The following is an 18,598-nucleotide window of genomic DNA, read 5'->3' on the forward strand; positions in this document are numbered from 1 at the left end:
GATTCATGGGGTCAGGTGACTTCAGAGCAGATTCATTTTTCCAAGGATATGATAAAACAACAGGATTGGGTTTGGTTTTAACCTTGGCTTTCCTACGGGCAGCCGTGGGAACTTGGGCTACAACCTTCCAAGAGCTTGTGGCAGGGCAGTTGAAAGGATCATGGACACAAGGGCAGTATTAGCTCTCTGGTTTGAACCCTGAGCCCGGGAGCATCAGAGGCTCTTGGCAGAAGTGAGACTGCCCATGACTGAAAGCCAGGTGGAGAGGTGGGCCCTAGGGGCTCACATTGAGTGTGTTTTCTGTTTTCACAGTCTGCTAATGTTCCGAAGATGCTGTAGAGAGAGAGCCTGGTTCCACGATGTCAGGAGAGGAAGGGGAGGCCTCCGTGCGCCCAAGGTTGGGACCTGCCCTGAGATTCTGCTTTTATGGGTCTGATGTACAGGCAGGACATCTAGGGGACATTTTCAAAGCTCCCCCAGGTGATATCTGTGTGGTGGAAGTTGGGGAAACAGGCTTTCTGTTTTGGTATGGTTTCTACTTAGAAAGAACATCTCAGTATTGAGTCCTGGAGCTGTGCCACCAGATGGGCTAGGTACAGATGCTGTTGGTTCTAACATGGCTGGGATAGACACATCATTTAAGTCCTTTTTGTGAGCTCTTTCCTTTGTCTGGGTCTCTCTAGCCTTCTTCTTGAGCCCAAAGCCTCATTCTGAGCCCTATAGCTTTGGCTTGGCCTTGGTTCTCTGTTCCTAGCCGTGCCCTCAATGTCCTGGGTCTAAACTATTACAGTACATGGCTCCAAAAAGGACATCCTCTTTGGCAAACACCCCGCATATCCTGTAATTGATGGGTGACTTGGGGATACCCCTTCTAGATGTATAAATCTTTGGGAGAGGGTGTCTCTTACCTTTAGGTCCCCTCCCCCAGTCCAAGCCTGGAGCTAACAGACACAGGGCTCCAGTGATTGCTGCGGGGCTTGGGATAGAGTGGGAGGGGTGAACTAAGTGAGCCTCAAGAGCAGGTGCTAACAGCTTAGTCAGGGGTGTCCCAAGGTGCTAGGGACATCTGAGGCCCCAAGCCTACCCCAGAGCTCACCTGGAAGATGGGGTACTTCACGTAGCCGATCTCTATGCAGGTGCTGTCGTTTGTTGGCTTGCTGGAGAGGAGGGCCTTGAACCTGAACAACACACAGAAAGACCAAAAAACTCATCCACAGTCCTATGGCTTGCCCAAATGACTCTTTTCATCATACAAATCTCTGGATTCTAAAACACAACTGGATTACAGCTGTTAGTGTCTATTCAAAGCTAAAGACCATGCTTGAAACTCACATCTTCTCCCACACTGGCCACTGGGAAGGAATAGGTGCTTTTAAAAAGCCCATCACTTCCCAGCACCAACCCAGGGTCTCCTCTGCAGGCCTTAGTCTGTTCTGAGTGCTTGCCCTGGCTTCCCTCTTGTCTGGTGCCCAGGGATCATCACCTGCCCTCATTTCTGTTGTCTGAGCTTTGCTCCAGGGAGACAGGAGCTTCTTCTGTCTTTGTGGGACATAAAGTCACAAGGGCATTTAACCCATCCTTGCTGACTGATCATCTGTCTTGGAGTTTGGATGCAAAGCCTCTGGCGGGTAGGGACCTTATCAGTGGAACTGAACTTCAAAAAGCAGGGATAGCAGCTAGGGTTGTAGCTCAGTCATACAGAGGTGCCTGGCATCCCTGAGGCCTTGGGTGCAATCCCCAGCACCAAATAAATTGGGCATGATGGTGCATGCCTGTAATTCCAGTACTAGGGACGTGAAGGCAGGAGGGTCAGAAATTCAAGGTCAACCTTGATACACAGTGAATTCCAGGATATCCAGAATTACATGAGATTTTTGTCTCCAAAAAGAAAAAGAGCAGCAATAGGAACAGTCACAGAGAAATTCCAGTCGCAGCAAAGCCGAGGGTCCGTACCTGGGAGAAGCAGTGAACAACAGCACTTTGTGAGCATAGAAGGGTCTTCCCTCTACCAGGAAGGTCACGTCAGACATTTCTTTATTGTTAAGAAAATGAGGATCTAGAACAGAAAGGAGGGCAGTGTGTTAGTGAAGGAAGGGTGAAATTGGGGCCCTCTGGCAAATGCACAGGAGAGGACTGAGAACCATATTGACCTCTTCATTCCTCATAGGTGATCCAAGAGTCACACCAGAGACAGCACCCATAGAGGATGAATGCATCCCTGCCACCCAGCTCAGCACAGGAGATGTTCAAGTTGACCTGTGGCTGGAAGCAGCTCTTGGACTGGCTCAGTGGCTTAGTGGAAGTAATGGCACTTGCTGAGCATGTGGGATGACCTGAGTTCTGGTCCCTGGAATCCACTTACAAGCTGGATGTGACCAGGAGTGGGTGGCTTACTCCTTTAATCCCAGCACTCAGGAGGTAGAGGCAGGAGGATCTCTGTGGTTTTGAAGGCCAGCCTGGGTCTACAGAGCGAGTTCCAGGACAGGCTCCAAAGCTACAAAAAAAAGTTGGATATGGTAGCACTAGTATCTAGAATCCTAGGGTTCCTATGGTGAGATGGATGGTGGAGTCTGAGAATCCTTTGAAGCAAGCTAGACTGGTGTACACAGCAGCAAACAAGAGACCCTGCCTTGGACAAACGGGAAGTCATACCTGACCCTGACCGTTGCAACTGTGCTATGACCTCCTGCATACCCAAGCTCTTACATTCACAAAGAGGGAGAAGGAGGAGAAGAAGCAGCCATATACTCCATAGCAGATATACCTCTAGGCAGAGCTTAGGGACTTCTGGGTGTGAAAGCTTGTCTATAAAGGGAGTTCACCCATCCCCGTGCCTCTGCCTTAGGTCCGGGGTCCCCTTGCCCAGTGGAAGTGGTGTAGAAGGGCAGCCATGCCCTTGCCACTGGACTCCAGGCTGTTTTCTCTCAAAATCAGTGATAAAGGAGGCAGCCCCCAACTCATCTCTTCTAACAAGACAGTGTAGCTAACATTCGCTTACCTAGTCTAACACATGGCACGTCAGGCTTTGTGCAGGGGGAAATCTGAGACACGCAGACATGACAGTGGCCACGCAGGCCAGGGTTTGAACCAAGGCTTTCTGATTCTATGGCGTGACTCACCAAATATAAGATCCCCAGGGTTACCTTTAATGTAGCCATGCAGACCCAAGGTCCTTCTTGATGGCCCTTGGAGTCGGTCCAGTACTTCTGCCTTGCTCAGAATAGTCTCGACTCCCTGCCTCCTGTCCTACCCATCACAAACAAGTTGTTTCTAGCTGCCAGGGTCTTGCGGTAGGCCACCTGCAGGCCAGTTGTCTAAAACTGCAGCACTCAGGGCTGGCCTTCCACAGTGCTTTCTTGGGGAGCAGCACTCGTGTTTGAGTTTGAGGAGCCACAGCATCTTCACCATCTACACAATTCTCCTGGCCTCATGCTCTGTGCAGGGTGTGCCTCATCCCTATGAGAGGTGCTCCAAACTAGGACCAAAGGCAGAAGAGTTTTTTTCCCTACGGTCACCCCCAAACTCCTGACCATTCTTCCCCTTCATTCCTCTTCATTCTATTACTACCCTTGTTCAGGTTACATCATCGTTCTAGACAGTTCTGGAGCTTTTGTGGGTCTCGTTGCCTTCACTCACCACAGGAGGCCTCTTCCTAACATCAGATTTCATGCTGATGGGGGCAGGGAGACTGTAGGATACGTTTGTGTTTCATACCACAGAGTCCTTGCACTCCACAGTTCACAAAGGAATCTGCACACACAGACTATGAACAGCTTGGCAGAGCAGCTGTTGATTTCTTGCTGCTTCTGAATTAAATCTCCAGCCCAGGAGGTGCTAAGAGGGGCCACAGAACAAGGACCAGTCGAAGAGATTGTTTTGGGAGAAGGGCTTAGAACTGTGACTGACCACATGACAGAAGGGTAAGACTGAGCTCTGGAATGATTAACTCTTTGTTTACACCCTCCCTATAAATCTTGGTGACTGGAGAGAAAAGAGGAGGTTTGTTTTTAGGGTGTTATCCCACTGCCGCCTTAGAGCCTGGGTTCCCTGAATACAGCACAGTTCCTGTCTCCGATGACTGGTTTTTGTGGTGACAAGCAGTGTGGGCTCTGATTACAATCCATCTCTCCCATTCTACAAACCTTCCAATAGCTCCCCAGGGCTCCAGAGAGGCCACACTTCTTTGCTTTTAAAAGAAGATTTATTTTTATTACTTTATTTATTTTATTACTTTTAGTGGCATGTATATGTATGTGAACATGAGAGCAGGTGCCTGCCGGCTCTGAATTTCCTGGTCTACCATTACAGGTAGTTGTGAGCTACTTGATATGGGTCCTGAAACAGAACTCAAGTTCTCAGGAAGGGCAGTAGTACTCTTAACTGCTGAGCCATTTCTCTAGCCCGAGTCCTTTTACCAGACCACTGTGACTGAGTTCCTTCACCTCTCTCTCATCAAGACTCTGTCTTCTTAAAAAAATACTTTATCTTATGCATGCGTGTCTGAGTGTGTACTATGTGTGTGCAGGAGCCCAAGGAGGTCAGGAAAGACAACAGGCATACTGGAACTGGAATTGCAGACAGCTGTGAGTCACCATGTGGGTGGTGAGAACATCTGAGTCCTCTGCAAAAGCAGTAAGTGCTCTTAGCCATGAAGTCACTTCTCCGGTCCCACCCACCCCTGCCTTCTCTTGGTGCTAAGCTTGGGAGTCTGACCTGAAGACCAAGTATCTTTCACTGCTAGTGAGAAAAATTGCACCAAATTCAAGAATTCTCCTCCTTCTCTGGTTATGAGAAGCAGAACTTAGGCTGTGTCCTGGACCCAGCCCTCAAAAATGTTTGTGCTAACAAGGAGCCCCACAAGGCACTCAGGTGGTGTATCTGCTGATTGATAGTCAGGGAAGGTCACTCTCCACAACTACCACCTTCTCATTTGGTTGACCTTTTCAGTCTGTTGCCCTGACAACCAATGTTTCCTGCAGGGCAGAAACACTTGTGACTTAGGTACAACTCAGATTAGTCACGGGCATGGTCGTAAAGTAACATAGACCCTTTGATGCTGCTCCCAACTTTCCCGTCTTAGCAGAAAGCTGCATCATATTTAAATGTCCACGTTACTCATAACAGTGATGAATATACCTTGATTCAGGTCCATGCACTCAATCTTTCAACTGATAAAGGCAGAGGAATAGTTTGGCTGCTGGACAGAATTTTCAGATGCTTTCATTTCTCCAGCATTTCATATTCACGGGGAAAGGATATGGGAAGTAGGGAAGATCCCACCTCTTAGAGGAAAAGGAATCCTTCATTGTTAATTTTTTATTATTCTCTGGGCAACAGGGGATGTGGGATTCTGCAAGACCAGGCTCAGGTTTCCAGTCTCAAGACCACCAGGTGTTTCTCTGTCTTTTCAATTCTGCTCTGCCTGTAGTAGCCCTAGAGCTTCTGGCTGAAGCCAGTGTCTGCCTGGGGGAATCTTAGGAGCTGGCCCTACACAGTGAGGAATTCTGGCATTGGCAGGGCTGGTCTTCAAGTCCCAGCTCCACTCTGTTTCCAGACTGCAGTCAAAGCACAGGATGGGTCACACCTGCGCCTGGGAAGCACTACTGAGAGGTGGAAGTTAGGTATATGGCTGGAGTCATGTGCAAGTATTCAAGGATCATATTAAGTGTTCAGTTATCCTCACTGGATTTCAGAGCACCTAACCCCACTGCTCAGGTATGCCTTGCTTTTTGAATTAAAAAAATATTTTATTTTTAATAAGCTATGTATGTGTGTGTTTGTGTGGGGGTACTCACAGAGGCTAGAAGTGTTGAAACTCTGTGGATCTACACTTATAAGGTTGTAAGCCTCTTGACAAAGGTGCTAAGAAATGAACCTGAGTCCTCCGAAGAGCAGGGTTCATTCCTAACCTTCGAGGCATCTCTCTAGCTCTAACCTGCCCTTGTTTCTATGGTCATGTGTGTGTTCCCTTCTTTTCACCATCTCCTAAAGCAGGACTTTCATTAGGGATAGTGCTGGCTCCTTGGTGTCTCCTGCTTACTCCTCTGCCATGGAGATGAGGGACTTCATATACGGGAGAGTAGCTGTTTAATCCTGCCGCTTTGATAAAACACCACGACAAAGGGAATTTAGGGGAGAAAGGGTTTAGTTTAGTTCACAGTTCCTGTCCATCATTGTAGGCAGTCAGCACAGCAGGAAGCAGCTGCTCACATCCACAGCCAGGAGCAGAGATACTGAATCTGTATGAATATTCTCAGTTCTCTTGTTTCTTTTCATATCAGTCCAGGCAATGGTGCCCACCCACATCAATAATCCAATGAAGACAATCTCCACAGACCAACCAAATCTAGACAGTTCCTCATTGAGATTCTCTTCCTTGATGATTCTAATTAGACTGTATCAAGTTGACTATCAAAACCATCACAGCTGGCATGGACAGTGGGCCATCTACCACAATCTTCTGTGCATGGGACATCAGGACTCCTCAGCAGTGCCCAGCGGCAGTGAATGAGGGAAAAGGTCCCACAGGTGAGGCACCACAGTCTCCTCATGCATGTCCTCTGTTGTATTCTCCAAAGAGATTTACCTCTTACTAAGGGAGATCTCAGTCCTCGGGCTTCATTCCTCCTCTGTCTGCCTCTTGTTTGTCCTGTGAAGTCCCCACCCTAGATTTATTACATGTGTGTACTTCTTTCCCATCCCTATGTTCCATGTCTATAGCCTGAATACACCTGGGCCACCGTGACTCACCCAGGCGTGAAGTCTGCTTCCTCTTGATCTCCGTGAGCTTGGGAATGGGGTAGGGACCATAGCAGTGTGTGAAGATGACGCACAGCTGCTGACTGATGACTTCATTCTGCAAAGGAAGAAGAGGAGCTGTGCTGTGGGAATGCCAGGGTGGTACAAGCCAGGCTGTCGCTACAGACACCTGTCCCCCAGGCAAGAGGAACCCAGACATCAGTTGGCACCGACCTGCTCTATGAGTCCAATGCTGAGTGCTTATGAAATTTATATAAAACATTTTCCCATCACACCTTGATCACTTCCTAGCCAGGAGAAAGCAGGGTTTTGTAGCTTCTGAAGAGAAAGCTTTCACTTCCAATTCACCTTTATCCGTATTCTCAAACTCTGGAAGCAGTCAGCCGTCCTGAGCAAGCAGCAGAAAGCCCTTTTGGCACCGTGACTGTGCCCCTCAAGGACAGGACGGAAGCTTCTGCTTCAGCTCTGTAATAAGTCGGATTCTAAGGCTCAGGCGTTTCGGAACTGGGAGTCATCAGTTGAATCACTTCTCAATAAAAATAAAAATAAGGACGGCGGAAGGCAGTTCTGTGCCACCAAACTCCAGCTGCCCAAGGCGCAGGGAGGAAGGAGACTGTGCTGAGCGAGTGACCTTCATCCCAGTGTTTGGTTCTTTTCCATCAGTCTTTCCCAGCTACTGCCCTCCATCAGCAGGTGAACCGGCTGGGGGTGGGGTGGAGTGTGACCCACAGCATCCTGCTTTTTATTGGGCAAGTGGCTAAACCAGGGGCTGGGCAAATCTTTACAACAGCTGTGGTTTGACTGTCTCCGAGGGCTCATGCGTTAGGGGTGTGGTCCCTTGTTCATGGGGAGATGGTTAAATAAACCTTTGTGAGACTGCAGGAAATTTGAGGTCCTTGGGTGTGTCTCTGACAGGGGATTATGGGATGCTGGTCTGCTCAGCCCTTTCTCTCTTTGCTTCCCAGCTGCTCCTCCCACATGCTTCTGTCGCTACCCCAGAAGCAATGGACCAGCTGACCACCAACCTCCAAAACTGTCAGCAAACCGAACCCTCCCTCTTTTAAGCTGAATATCTCAGGTGTTCTGTTTTAGCAACACCAGGCAGACTGACACAACAAAGTATCAAAAAAGGAAGGTTAAAACATGCTTTGTACCATTTCTCTGAAAATAAAAGACTGAAGACTTCTTAGAAGAGTAGAGTGAGATCATTATTTTTTCTTTATATTTCCCACTACTGAGTATTGTTTTTTAAATGATGACTTGGGACCCTAACGATGCCAGTGATCCAAGATAGTCTCAAAGTTAATCCCCGAGGCAGGACATAGCTCCTCCATGTGTGAAAGAAAATTTAAACCCTTCTATCAAAGTGGATAGATGGCAGAAGGCAGTGTCAGCTGGGACATGATTAAGAGAGGGGTCATTAGAGCGGAAGGAAGAAGGGATGGTGGCTATTCTCAAGGATGGCATGGATGACATGGATGAGCACAGGGTGAGAGGCACTCCTCCGCCTTGGCAACCACACCAGTGGCTGACACCCCACCCCTGCATTCATGGGCGAGCCAAGTGTTTCTCCCCACGAGCAGCATTAGAATTCCCCGAGAGCCGGTGTGGAACATAAATCCTTTCCTCTCTTTCATCGCCTCTCATTTTTGAGACAGCACCTAGATATGTAGCTCAAGCTCGTCTCGAACTCAGGATCTTCCTGCTTCACCTTCCCAGGTGCTGTTATAACAGGCAAATGCTTCCAACTGGATCCCCGGCTTTGAAAAAATAGCCCTTGTTTTCTGGAGCTGGGCAAAGCCTGGTAGCAGCGAGTGAATGAGTGGCGGAAATTACTGGGTAGGTGACAGTCATGGCTCCTTTCAAGGCAGCCTCCCCTGGCCATGACATCAGTAGATGTGGGGTGACCTTCCCATTGGCAGAAGGCTCTATGGTTGCATACCAATGTCTGGTTTCTGTCATTCAAGAAGACAAAATGACATTTCACAGGGAAAGGCACTGCAGGCAAACCCAAGGGGAAGCTGAGGGAGGGGCAGGCTGACTTCACTATTGAGAATGTGAGGTTTGCAGCAGCCAGGCTGCCTGGATTAGGATCCTGGCTTTTCTGGATCCCCCTCCAAAGGGATCTCAAGTCTATCATTTCAAATGGAGATGGTGATAACACAACCCCCTTCCTCTGGGGGTCCTTGGGAGGAGTAGATGAGTATGGAGGGTCTAGAATAGTCCCTGGCACACAGAATGTGGGTGATCATTATCCTTAAGGCATGTCCTTCCTTAAGTGCCCAGAGCCATCACTCACGGAAGAGAGAATCTGGGAGCAGTGTGAGGGCTGAATGGGGACACACCAGAAGAAAGGAAATGGGGGAAAGACAGACCTAACCAGGCTTTGATGAATGGATGTCACGAAAGGGGAGATTGCTCACACACACTTGTCCTGCTCTGGTGTTTTCTCTGAAGTTGATAAATTAAGCAGTTTTAGCTAACGGTGTTCACACTAAGTTCCATTTTCAAGGTTTTTCACAGAGATGGTTTGAGAGCTCTGCTATGAGGATCTGAGAATGTCTCTGGTGACTTCTGGATGCTTTTAAGATTTGATCCAAAATATGCTTAGAGGCTGTTTTTCATTGGCAGTCCATTGACAGGCAGAAGCTTAGACTGAAGCATTGCTCAGAGGCTTCCTGGGCCAGCAAGTTAGCTGATTTTCCTGCTTCGATTGATATGTAATTTTTAAACTTTTGGTGGTACTGCTAGTTATTATTCAGTGAGGGGCTTTAGACACACATACCTGCTTCATTGGGGAGTCTGTGATTCCTGATATGGGTATATAGCAGTCAGAATGATTGTTTTTAAATCATTGTAAGTCTTATGGCAGTAAGTCTTATGATAAAGGATCATAGGCTTTTTTAAAATTTAAATAATTGTATTTTTCATTCTGTTGATGGGGAGATGGAAGAAGCATACATTTTCCTATTCCTCATAACAAGCTGCTATGGTTAATAGACTTTGTCCCTCTGTAATACATGTTACAGCCTGGTTCCCAATCTGATGATAGTGAGGACAGTCAATAAATGCTAGCACTAAGATAACAGGATGAAGGACAGACTACAGAGGGGAGAAAATATATGCAGACCATACGGCTAACAAAGGATTAGTACTTGTCATCAATAAGGAACTTAGAATTCAACAACTCAAACAGAACAAACAATTCAACTAGAATGCAAGAAAATGATACAAAGAGAAATTCCAGTGGAGAGAATCCACGGATGCTGGACCAGTGCATGCTTGGGGAATGTCTGACTGCACGCTGTAGCCATGTTAACCTGCCTGTTTCCCTGTGGGCCAGTCTGTGTGATGTTTTTTCATACAGGTAAGGGTTTCCACGAAACCTCCTATGAAAGCAAATTAACCCTCTCTCCCCCGTTCCACCTGGCTGTACCATCCTTCTTGCACCTGCCTCCTTCCAGAGAATGGAACTGCCTGCTTTGTCTCTGGACAGCCTCTCCTGGATGTTCAGTCCAGCAGCCAGGGAACGGGTCTGCATGTGACAAAGGCCCTTCCTTCTGCCTCCCCAATGTGCCTGTTATGGTTGTTGGTGACTTTCATTTCCTTCCACTCAAAGGCCTCTCCCCCAAACCCTCCTCCTGTCAGACACTGGGGTGCTTGTGGAAGGCCTCTCTCCCCTGAGCCACCAGGCGAGATGAAACCTGTGGTGTCGGCAGTCTGGAAGGGATGGCTTTTTGGTGGCCTGGGAGCCAGGGGAACTTGGGGTGCTAGGCGTGCTGTATTTTGTGGTCTAGTGATGACTGTTTGATTTCAGCTGATAGAAATTCACTAGGCTCTGCAGTCACAATCTGGGGAATTTTCTACATTTATGTCTTACTTCTAAGTGATGTTTGCTTAAACAATAAAACCCCAAAGGCAGAATTCTTCATATGGCAAGGGTAGAGGGGGAGTTAAAACCAGACAGGTCAGAAAACACTCGATTATAGACACTGGGAATGCATCCAGCAGTCCCTTTCACCCAGGTGGTTATGGGTAATTTCAGTTGAAAGCCTTTTATCCACTTATTTTAACTTGGATGGGGAAGGGGAGGAGCTTGCTTTTGAAATGTTCCCAGCAGGGTCCGTTCTTCTTGAACTCACTGAGGCCCACTATACTCGGGCTGCACGGCACAGACACCAATCACAGCCAGCAGGAGCTACAAGGCTTGAGGCTCGCACTGCCCAGAAAAGCTGCTGAGATGAGCTCTGGCCTCGAGGCTCCAAGAAGCTCTGAAAGCAGACAGACTGTGTGGCTGGCAGGCTGATTCCGTCACCAGGGAAAGGTAGTTCTGTGTGCCCCTCACTCTCACAGCGAGCAGCCCATCAGCCTAGACTAGGACAGGTGGCTCATAGGCCAGTTTCTCCTGAGGCTTCACAGATTCCTTGTGGATGGACCCAGGAGTTCCACAAAGCCTGCCCTGGGGCAGATGATCACTCCAGTGTGGTCCCTTAGCTGCTCAGCAGTGGGTGAGCCTGGGCGGGTTAGTACCCACCTCCCTGCCTCCATTACCACTTTTTTGTTATACGTAAAATGTTTGTTAAATGGAAATGAATTTAGGGTTCCTCCAGAATTGCTTGTGAAGACTGTGAGAGTGAAACCTTCAATATGCTTAAGTGAGTGACTGGCTTGTAATTATATATATATATATATATATATATATATATATATATATATATATCATGTATAAGCTTTGAAAAAAACTTCATTTATGTCTTGAGGCATAATGAAGTTCATTATGAAAGGATTCTACAGACAAATGAGTCTGGGAAACACCTTAATTCCCTTTGACAATTTCAGGGCACTGAAGACAGAAGTGTTTACAAGGCATTGTCACCCTAGGAGAGGAGATAGCATGGTGACACCAATATTCACAGCTGGCTGTGCCTGCCACTGTCCCGAGCTGGTGTTTACAGAAGATCCTTGGGGAAGCACAGAAGGCCCTGCACCTTCTATGACGCTCTTCAAAGCCACTAAGAAAGCTTCTCTGTGGTGTCAGGGAGGAGTGGAAGGGCACTGGGATTTCCTATCACTTTGCACTCACAACCACTTAGAGGCCTGTATGATTGCTGATTCATTTACAGACAGGGAAATTGAGGCAGGAAGAGGTTTAAGAAGCTTGACCAGGGCTCCATGGCTAATGAGTGGGAGAGTTAGGATTTGAACCCTTGTAATTTGGCTCCAGAGTACATACGCTCAACCACTGTGTTATATGAGCCCAAGCACTTGCGTGATGCAGCGGCTTAGGGTAGGAACTCTCTAGAACCTTTCAGGGAGGTTGGTGCTCCCTGGTGCTTCTCATGGTCACAGTGCTGGGGGATTCTCTACAGTGACCCCTGGCCTTTGGCTGTTGACCCCAGTGGGTGTCAGGGAGCCAGTTCATCAAGGTTGCCCAAAGTCAGTACTTCCCACCCACACACAGGAGGGGGCTGCACACTTCTGGCAGGGACCTGAGTGTCTTTATGATATTCCCAAATAGATGACTCTACAGAGCTTTCGTGGAGTGATTCTCATAATTCCCCAAGAGCAAGACAGATATCTAGAAAGAGACGTAGAGATGCGGCCTTCCTTTGCTGGGAATGGAGACCTTGGTAGGGGTGAACCCCAAGGAATCAGATGAAGCTCCTCTGACAGGCTGTCCCATCAGAGGTGTTTATCATTTTGATACTGTGATATGATGTCATCTACACAGATGTTGGGCTTCATCCATAGTTGTCCTGAAATATGTATGTATATATGTATGTATCTATGTAGCATGAAATGTATGCAAACCTTTGGGCTGTATGTTGGATAAGCTGTCATTTTACATGTCCAGGGATGATACCCTTCCCCTCTTCCTACTCGATTCCCACAATTCCTTCGGGCCTGGTCAGCACCTGCACCTTGGGGGTGCCCGCTTTCTCTCTTTTGAATCCTACATTTTTTTAAGCCTGGTCCAGGGAAACTAGTTTTATATGCTTTTAGAACACATGGGTTGGTATTACCCCCTGGTTTGAGTGTAAGTTCCACAAGTCAAAAATCACGAACCTGCTCTTGTGCCTAAGTGCCTTGGGATACCGCAAATACTCAGCCAAAAAGCTGCCTCCCAAGTAACTATGCAAGTAGCTGTGGCCAGCTATGATGTTTAGGGACCATCGGCTCTGGAACTGTTCAGATCTGTGAGTCTCCACCCCACTCTCCACTGCAACCACAATGGCCTCACTGCGCCCCCGCCCCCCCCTTTGTACCTTGCTTGCTTTTAAGATTTCAAACATCAGGGGCAGGCCTTGGGTGACAAGCTCCTCTGTGTACTCCTCCTCTTGAATGGTCTTGAACTCCTTGAGCAAACACTGAATGAGAGGCCGGCGGTGCTGCTGGAAGGCGACCCGCAGTGACTCCAGCCACGTGTGCAGAGTCCATGGGACACCTGAAGGCGGGGCGGGGGAGGCATCGGGCCAGGCAGGAGGGGGAGGGCAGGAGAGGAGAGGGTAGAAAACAACCAAGGAACAGGAATATTTTCATTTGGAATTCGGCCTTTGTCTAGAATATTATCAAGCTGTGAAACCGAGGGTCTGGTCTCAGTGAATACAGGCGAGACACGCAGAAGCTGAAACTCTTACGCATAGGCGTGCGCATGCGCCTCATACTATTGGAGGGTGCATTCTACAATACCAGTCATTGCGCAGAATCTTTCAGTTACGCATTCTTACGTCTCCCTGCCTCTGAGTTCACTGCCTTTCTTCTACTGGGGAGGGGAAACCTCAGGAAAAGAGAGAGTTGCTTCAGGATTAGATGACATAACCATGCTCAGATGAGGGCTGAGAACCGTGAGATCAACCATTGAAATCAGTGGGAGGAGACCACTGCCGGGGCCCGTGAGAGACATTTCCACCTGTAGCCCCTCATCGCGTCTTCTTCTTTAACAAGGTCTCCTCAGCGGATGACTGCTGTATTGTGCAGTGAGAGGGCCAGGAGGGAGGGAGAGCATGCCCCGCCTGCTTCAGAACGAACAGATGGATGGTTCCAAGCCCCCGAGCTTAATCATGCAAAACAGACTCTCAGGGCAACAGCATAAATTTCCCACGTATTGAACAGTCCACCTGACAGAGACCCTTTCTAGAGTAGTGATCCAGCGGCTTCTATTACCAAATAGAACCCGTTTTTATGTCTTACGGTTCTCTTCCCTTGCCAGGTAAAAGTCACTAGATGGGTACTAGGCTAGCCTGGATCACCAGAAACACCAATGAGCCAGCTCTGGGCTATCTCACTGAAGAAAGAAAGAGCCACTGCTCTCCTGAACAGCTCCTGTTGACTCAGAGGAAAAGTCCTACTGAGGAGGCATTTGTCCTTGCCCCCAGGGTCACTGTGTTCATGGAGTTGGGTGTCCTACACAGCAAAGTCCTCAAGCCCTGGGAGCCACCTGGAGTGATTGTTAAATATACAGATTCCAGCCTTTATCCATCCAGACCCTCAACAGCAGAGCCTCTGGGTGCAGGGCCTGGCAATCTGTATTCAGACAAGCTCCCCAGGTGATTTAGGTGACTGGCTCAAGGTCCAGGGTTTGGGAATCAGGACAGGATGATCTAAGGGGGGAGGGGCTCAGGGCAGGCAGAGTGTTGCTGTCTGTGGGGACAGTGTGGGTGTCTTGGCCTGGAAATGTTCTGACAAGTGAAGGAAAAGCTCCCTGGGACCCCTTGACGTGTGTGTGAGTGTGTGTGTGTGTGTGTGTGTGCATGCTGTGTCTCGTGGTGAATGGTGCCCAGACTGACCTATACTCCTGATATCAATTGTCACATCCACGTAGCCATGCTCAGCGCTGTGATACATGGCCTCCCTCAGGGCCCTCAGTTTGGCCTTGCTGTTGCGGCTGGCGCACAAGGGGGGCGGGGCTGTTTCTGGCAGGTCAGTCCCCTCAGCCAGAATCTCCTCCAGGGACAGGATATCGTTCTTCTCCTTTTCTGGCTGAGCGAGCAGCTTGCGGAACACATTCCTGTCAATCATAAACCCAGAGAGGAAGACACTGAGAGATGGAAGGAGCCGTGCTGGGAGCAGGGGCACAGTAGGGGGCTAGGAAGCTGCTCACTCAGAACCAGGAACGAGAGGATAATTCCCAGGTGGTGGCTTTACGGATGGCGGGCTTTGGGGATGAAGGAGATGGTGGGGTATGACTGGCCATGTTTCCCGGAGGACATCTTGAGACTGAGTAATATCCAGAAAGTTCTGGAACTCTGCCCTTTTGGGCATGAGTCTGGAGAATTTGCTCTCTTTGGTGGGGGAGGGGTAGTGTGTAATAAAACCTGACGGGGCTTCTGGAAGAAACCTAGAAAGGATTTGAGCAAAGACGAAGAACTCTGTCATTCCTCTGTGAGTTCTTCTCACATCATGGCAGCTGACATGATGTACTCTGACCCATTCTGGCCAGGAGTGACATATCTCTGTGATTCAAGCTGGCTGAGAGTGGACAGAACATGGCAGTCTGTAGGCATGCACAGTGCAGGGAACTGGCTCTTGGCAGAAAACTGTGGGTGAGGGCACTCTTGTCAGGGCCAGAGCCTGGGCCAGCTCACTTCCACTGGGCCCCACAACCAGAGAGAGGATGGGTCTGGGGGGAGGCCTGGGAATCTGCATTTTTAACAAGCACCACTTGGGACCTGGTGGCCTTGGCCCATCCTAGCCTACCTGTGTCCATGGGCTGCGGCCTGGCTGAAAGAGTTCATGTCACCCTGGGGGGTTGTAGAAATTCCATTCCTGTACATGGTTCCTATCAGGGGGTCCGCACCACGCTCCAACAGCAAACTAACCAGCTCAAAATTCCCTGCAAGCCCAGAGAAGGGGGTTTTGTAAAAGAAACAAAAAAGAAAACAAAAGCCAGTCACAGGTACATCAAAGGCCACAGTGGGGGCGCCAGGGCTGGGGTAGAACTGGTAACTTACCAACAGCAGCTGCGAGCTGTAGGGGAGTTTCTGAGTAGTTCTCCTCACAGTGCTCCACTGAGCCTTCCACCTTGGCCCCAGCATCCAGGAGGAGCTGCAATGAAGTGGTCACTGAGACACACGGAGGGCGTGATTGGGGTGGGGGGAGGCGTCAGTGTCCTGGTAGAAACCGGTCAGATTCTAGTGTCCCCCTCTCCCAGGTCAGTGACCTTGTGCACTGGGCTGGAGGCAACTTCACCTCAGAAAAGAAGCCTCTCTCACCTTCTAGAACCCCAGGCTACCCACAGTGTGGTCCATGCAGAAGAACATGTTAGACACTTTGTTAGAAGGGCTGCCTCTCTGGCCCCAGCCTGGACATACTGAGCTAGTCTGTATTTTAACAGGCTCTCCGGGGCATCCTTAGGTATAGTAAGGTTTCTGGAAGCACTGAGAGAGAAGAAGCATCCAAATGCTGGAAATCTCTATTGTCGGGTCTGTGTCACAAGCCTTAGAGGGCAACTGACGTGGTCCCTTTCAGCAACAGGTGCTCAAGAGTTATGACTGACCCCCAGATCGTGTTCGACCAGCCAGGGGGAGAATCCCTTCCAGAAGACCCTGGATGACTCTGAGGACAGGTGAGGTGTTTAGTTCTCCAGTCAGCAAGATCCGGGGGGGGTGGGGGGTGGGCGTGTAGCAAAAGCTGCAGAAGCTTTGCCTCTCCTGCCTTCATTCAGTGCATTTGCTGCGATACGCGAGTTTATTAAAAGAGACTGGGGGCACTGTCCATACCCGATCACCACTCTCGGTGACGGTGACGGTGACAGTGTGCTCTTGGCCTGTAGCACATAACATGGGGAGAACCCACCATCTTTACTACCTACCTACTGCTACCTGAGGGCGTGTCCCCACGACTACACCTGCCTCAGGGATAAGCCTCACTATCAGTAGGCTCTGCCTGATTTTCAGTTGTCCCCTTTCCTGAATGAATGACTGAGGATGCCATTGTCCATCAAAGGGTTCTGTCTGTGTTTTCGAGATGTTATCAACTCCCTTCTTTTTTAGGTTCCCCTCTGTCCCCAAAGGGCTGAGTTTGATGTCCTATAAGCAGATGTCAGCACCAATGGTACTACATCACACCCAACCTCCTGAAATGCCACCATGGGTCTATCATGAGGATTCCCATAGTCAGGAAACATCAAAGGCTCTTGTGAAATACCAGCGCTGCTGAGCTGTCCCTGCCACTCTGATCTCTGCTGCACAGAATTCTGAAATGTGGGCCACATCAAAGAGGCGTGTTCTCGTTGTATCTGCGCTCACTGTGGGCCTGGGGAGGTCCTGGACTTAGATGCCAAGCTCCCTCTTCTGATGAAGTAAAGACCAAGTTAAGACGGAGGCTAGTCACCGACAATCAAGTCAACCATGGTGATAAAAGTGATAATGGCAGATGCAGGCATGTTACCGCATTTGGAGCTGTTTCAGAAGATGTGGGGAATGTACCGTAGACCCCCCCCCCAGGAACCGATTCTCAAGAGTCAATCCTCACACCAGTGCACTTTTCAAACATGTCCTTGTTGATCTGGATGCTTCTTCCCCACTGATTGGAAACCACTGGCATCTACAGAAAGCTAGGGCCGCACCTAAGGGAAGAGTCCCTCCAGGTACTGACCCTGGCCAAGTCTCGTGGCCATGTTAAGAATGTAAAAGGAGCAAGTCCCCAAAATACCAGCTGAAGTCCCACCTCAGAGCAACCAGGAAGAACTCCACAGGTCGGTCGCTCTGGACGTGAGGCTGCGTGTGGATATACAATGCTTTCATATTGGTTAATGCTTGGCCAAATGGATGCTTAAGTATAATAATTTCATTATAAAATAAGGATATGCTTCATTGGATTGCAATTAACCAATATGAATCACTCGGGGAGATACGCATGCTGGGGGGAGATTTAGATTTGCGTCATGGAGTAATGTCACAGTTAACAGTCAGATGTGGATAGGGAAATACTTAATACCTGAACTACAGGAATATGTCCATGCAACACAGCAAAAGTCAGAGCCGTCCAATGGCGGGTCTCGGGGTGGACGGATGGATATTTATGAGGAGTACTGACAACCTATAAACAAATTGAAGTTATTTTTAAAAAGGTGACCTTCACAATATTTAGGCTTGCAGATTCTAGCCTATCTGTGGCCAGGCACACAGATTAGGGAAGTATCAAAAAGACATCCTGGCAGGTGCCTGGGCAAACGGCGGTGACGTCAGGTAGTGACTTCCCCTGTTGGAGGCCCCAAGCAACCTCTCACCAGAATTGGGCGCTGGTCCTGCTTGAGTTTCTTAGGAGAGATACTGATGCAGCCTCCTGGAAGCAGGCCACTGGAGGGCTGTGTTTGGGGGTGTTATCAATGGGGGCTGTGTTTGGGGGGAAAGGTTTTTGAGCCTATGCTGTCTGTGCCTTCACTTTCCCCCTAAAAAGCATTAGCGTCCCTTCACTCATAGGGTGACGCTTGGAAACCAGCTTCTCTGCCGGTCCCTTTCCTTCTTTCTACTTAAGGAGGGCAGTGGTTCTGAGAGCTACAGGAAGTGAGGCAGCCTGAGACATGTCTACCTACATTTAAAATCCTCAAAGGGGCTGGGTGAGGGAGAGCTCTGTCTCACGCTTCCACAGTAGAGAAGATTGTCTCTCATTTGAGAGAGGATGTCCTTGCCACTCTGCTCACAGGTCACCTGGGCTGCTTAGTTGTAAACACTAACTGTATAACTGTAAACACAAGCACAAAACTTGCCCGGAATATGCCAAGAAGAAAGAATGAGAGACTGGCTTTCAGGATGCAGAAAGGGCCGTGGCTACGCCAAGCTGGGACGCAGTAGGGAAGCCGATGGCTGGAGGCTTGTGATATTAACTCCACCAGCTC

General features: G+C 49.0%; 1 protein-coding gene across 3 annotated transcripts in view; it reads right to left on the bottom strand.

Moving 5' to 3' along the window:
- Abtb3 (ankyrin repeat and BTB domain containing 3) overlaps positions 1 to 18,598 on the bottom strand; it is a 232,945-nt gene that overhangs the window by 10,407 nt on the left and 203,940 nt on the right. Inside the window, exons 7-14 of one of the 3 annotated variants that reach the window (XM_057758172.1) lie at positions 17,698 to 17,799; positions 15,711 to 15,804; positions 15,457 to 15,592; positions 14,547 to 14,767; positions 13,026 to 13,204; positions 6,751 to 6,856; positions 1,954 to 2,056; positions 1,097 to 1,178 (exon numbers count right to left, since the gene is read on the bottom strand). In XM_057758172.1, the coding sequence (XP_057614155.1) occupies positions 1,097 to 1,178; positions 1,954 to 2,056; positions 6,751 to 6,856; positions 13,026 to 13,204; positions 14,547 to 14,767; positions 15,457 to 15,592; positions 15,711 to 15,804; positions 17,698 to 17,799 (1,023 nt within the window). The remainder of the gene's footprint in view (positions 1 to 1,096; positions 1,179 to 1,953; positions 2,057 to 6,750; positions 6,857 to 13,025; positions 13,205 to 14,546; positions 14,768 to 15,456; positions 15,593 to 15,710; positions 15,805 to 17,697; positions 17,800 to 18,598) is intronic. The other 2 variants (XM_057758173.1, XM_057758175.1) reach the window with 2 other exon arrangements.

This window comes from Chionomys nivalis, chromosome 25, assembly GCF_950005125.1.
Source record: "Chionomys nivalis chromosome 25, mChiNiv1.1, whole genome shotgun sequence".
Taxonomy (NCBI): domain Eukaryota; kingdom Metazoa; phylum Chordata; class Mammalia; order Rodentia; family Cricetidae; genus Chionomys; species Chionomys nivalis.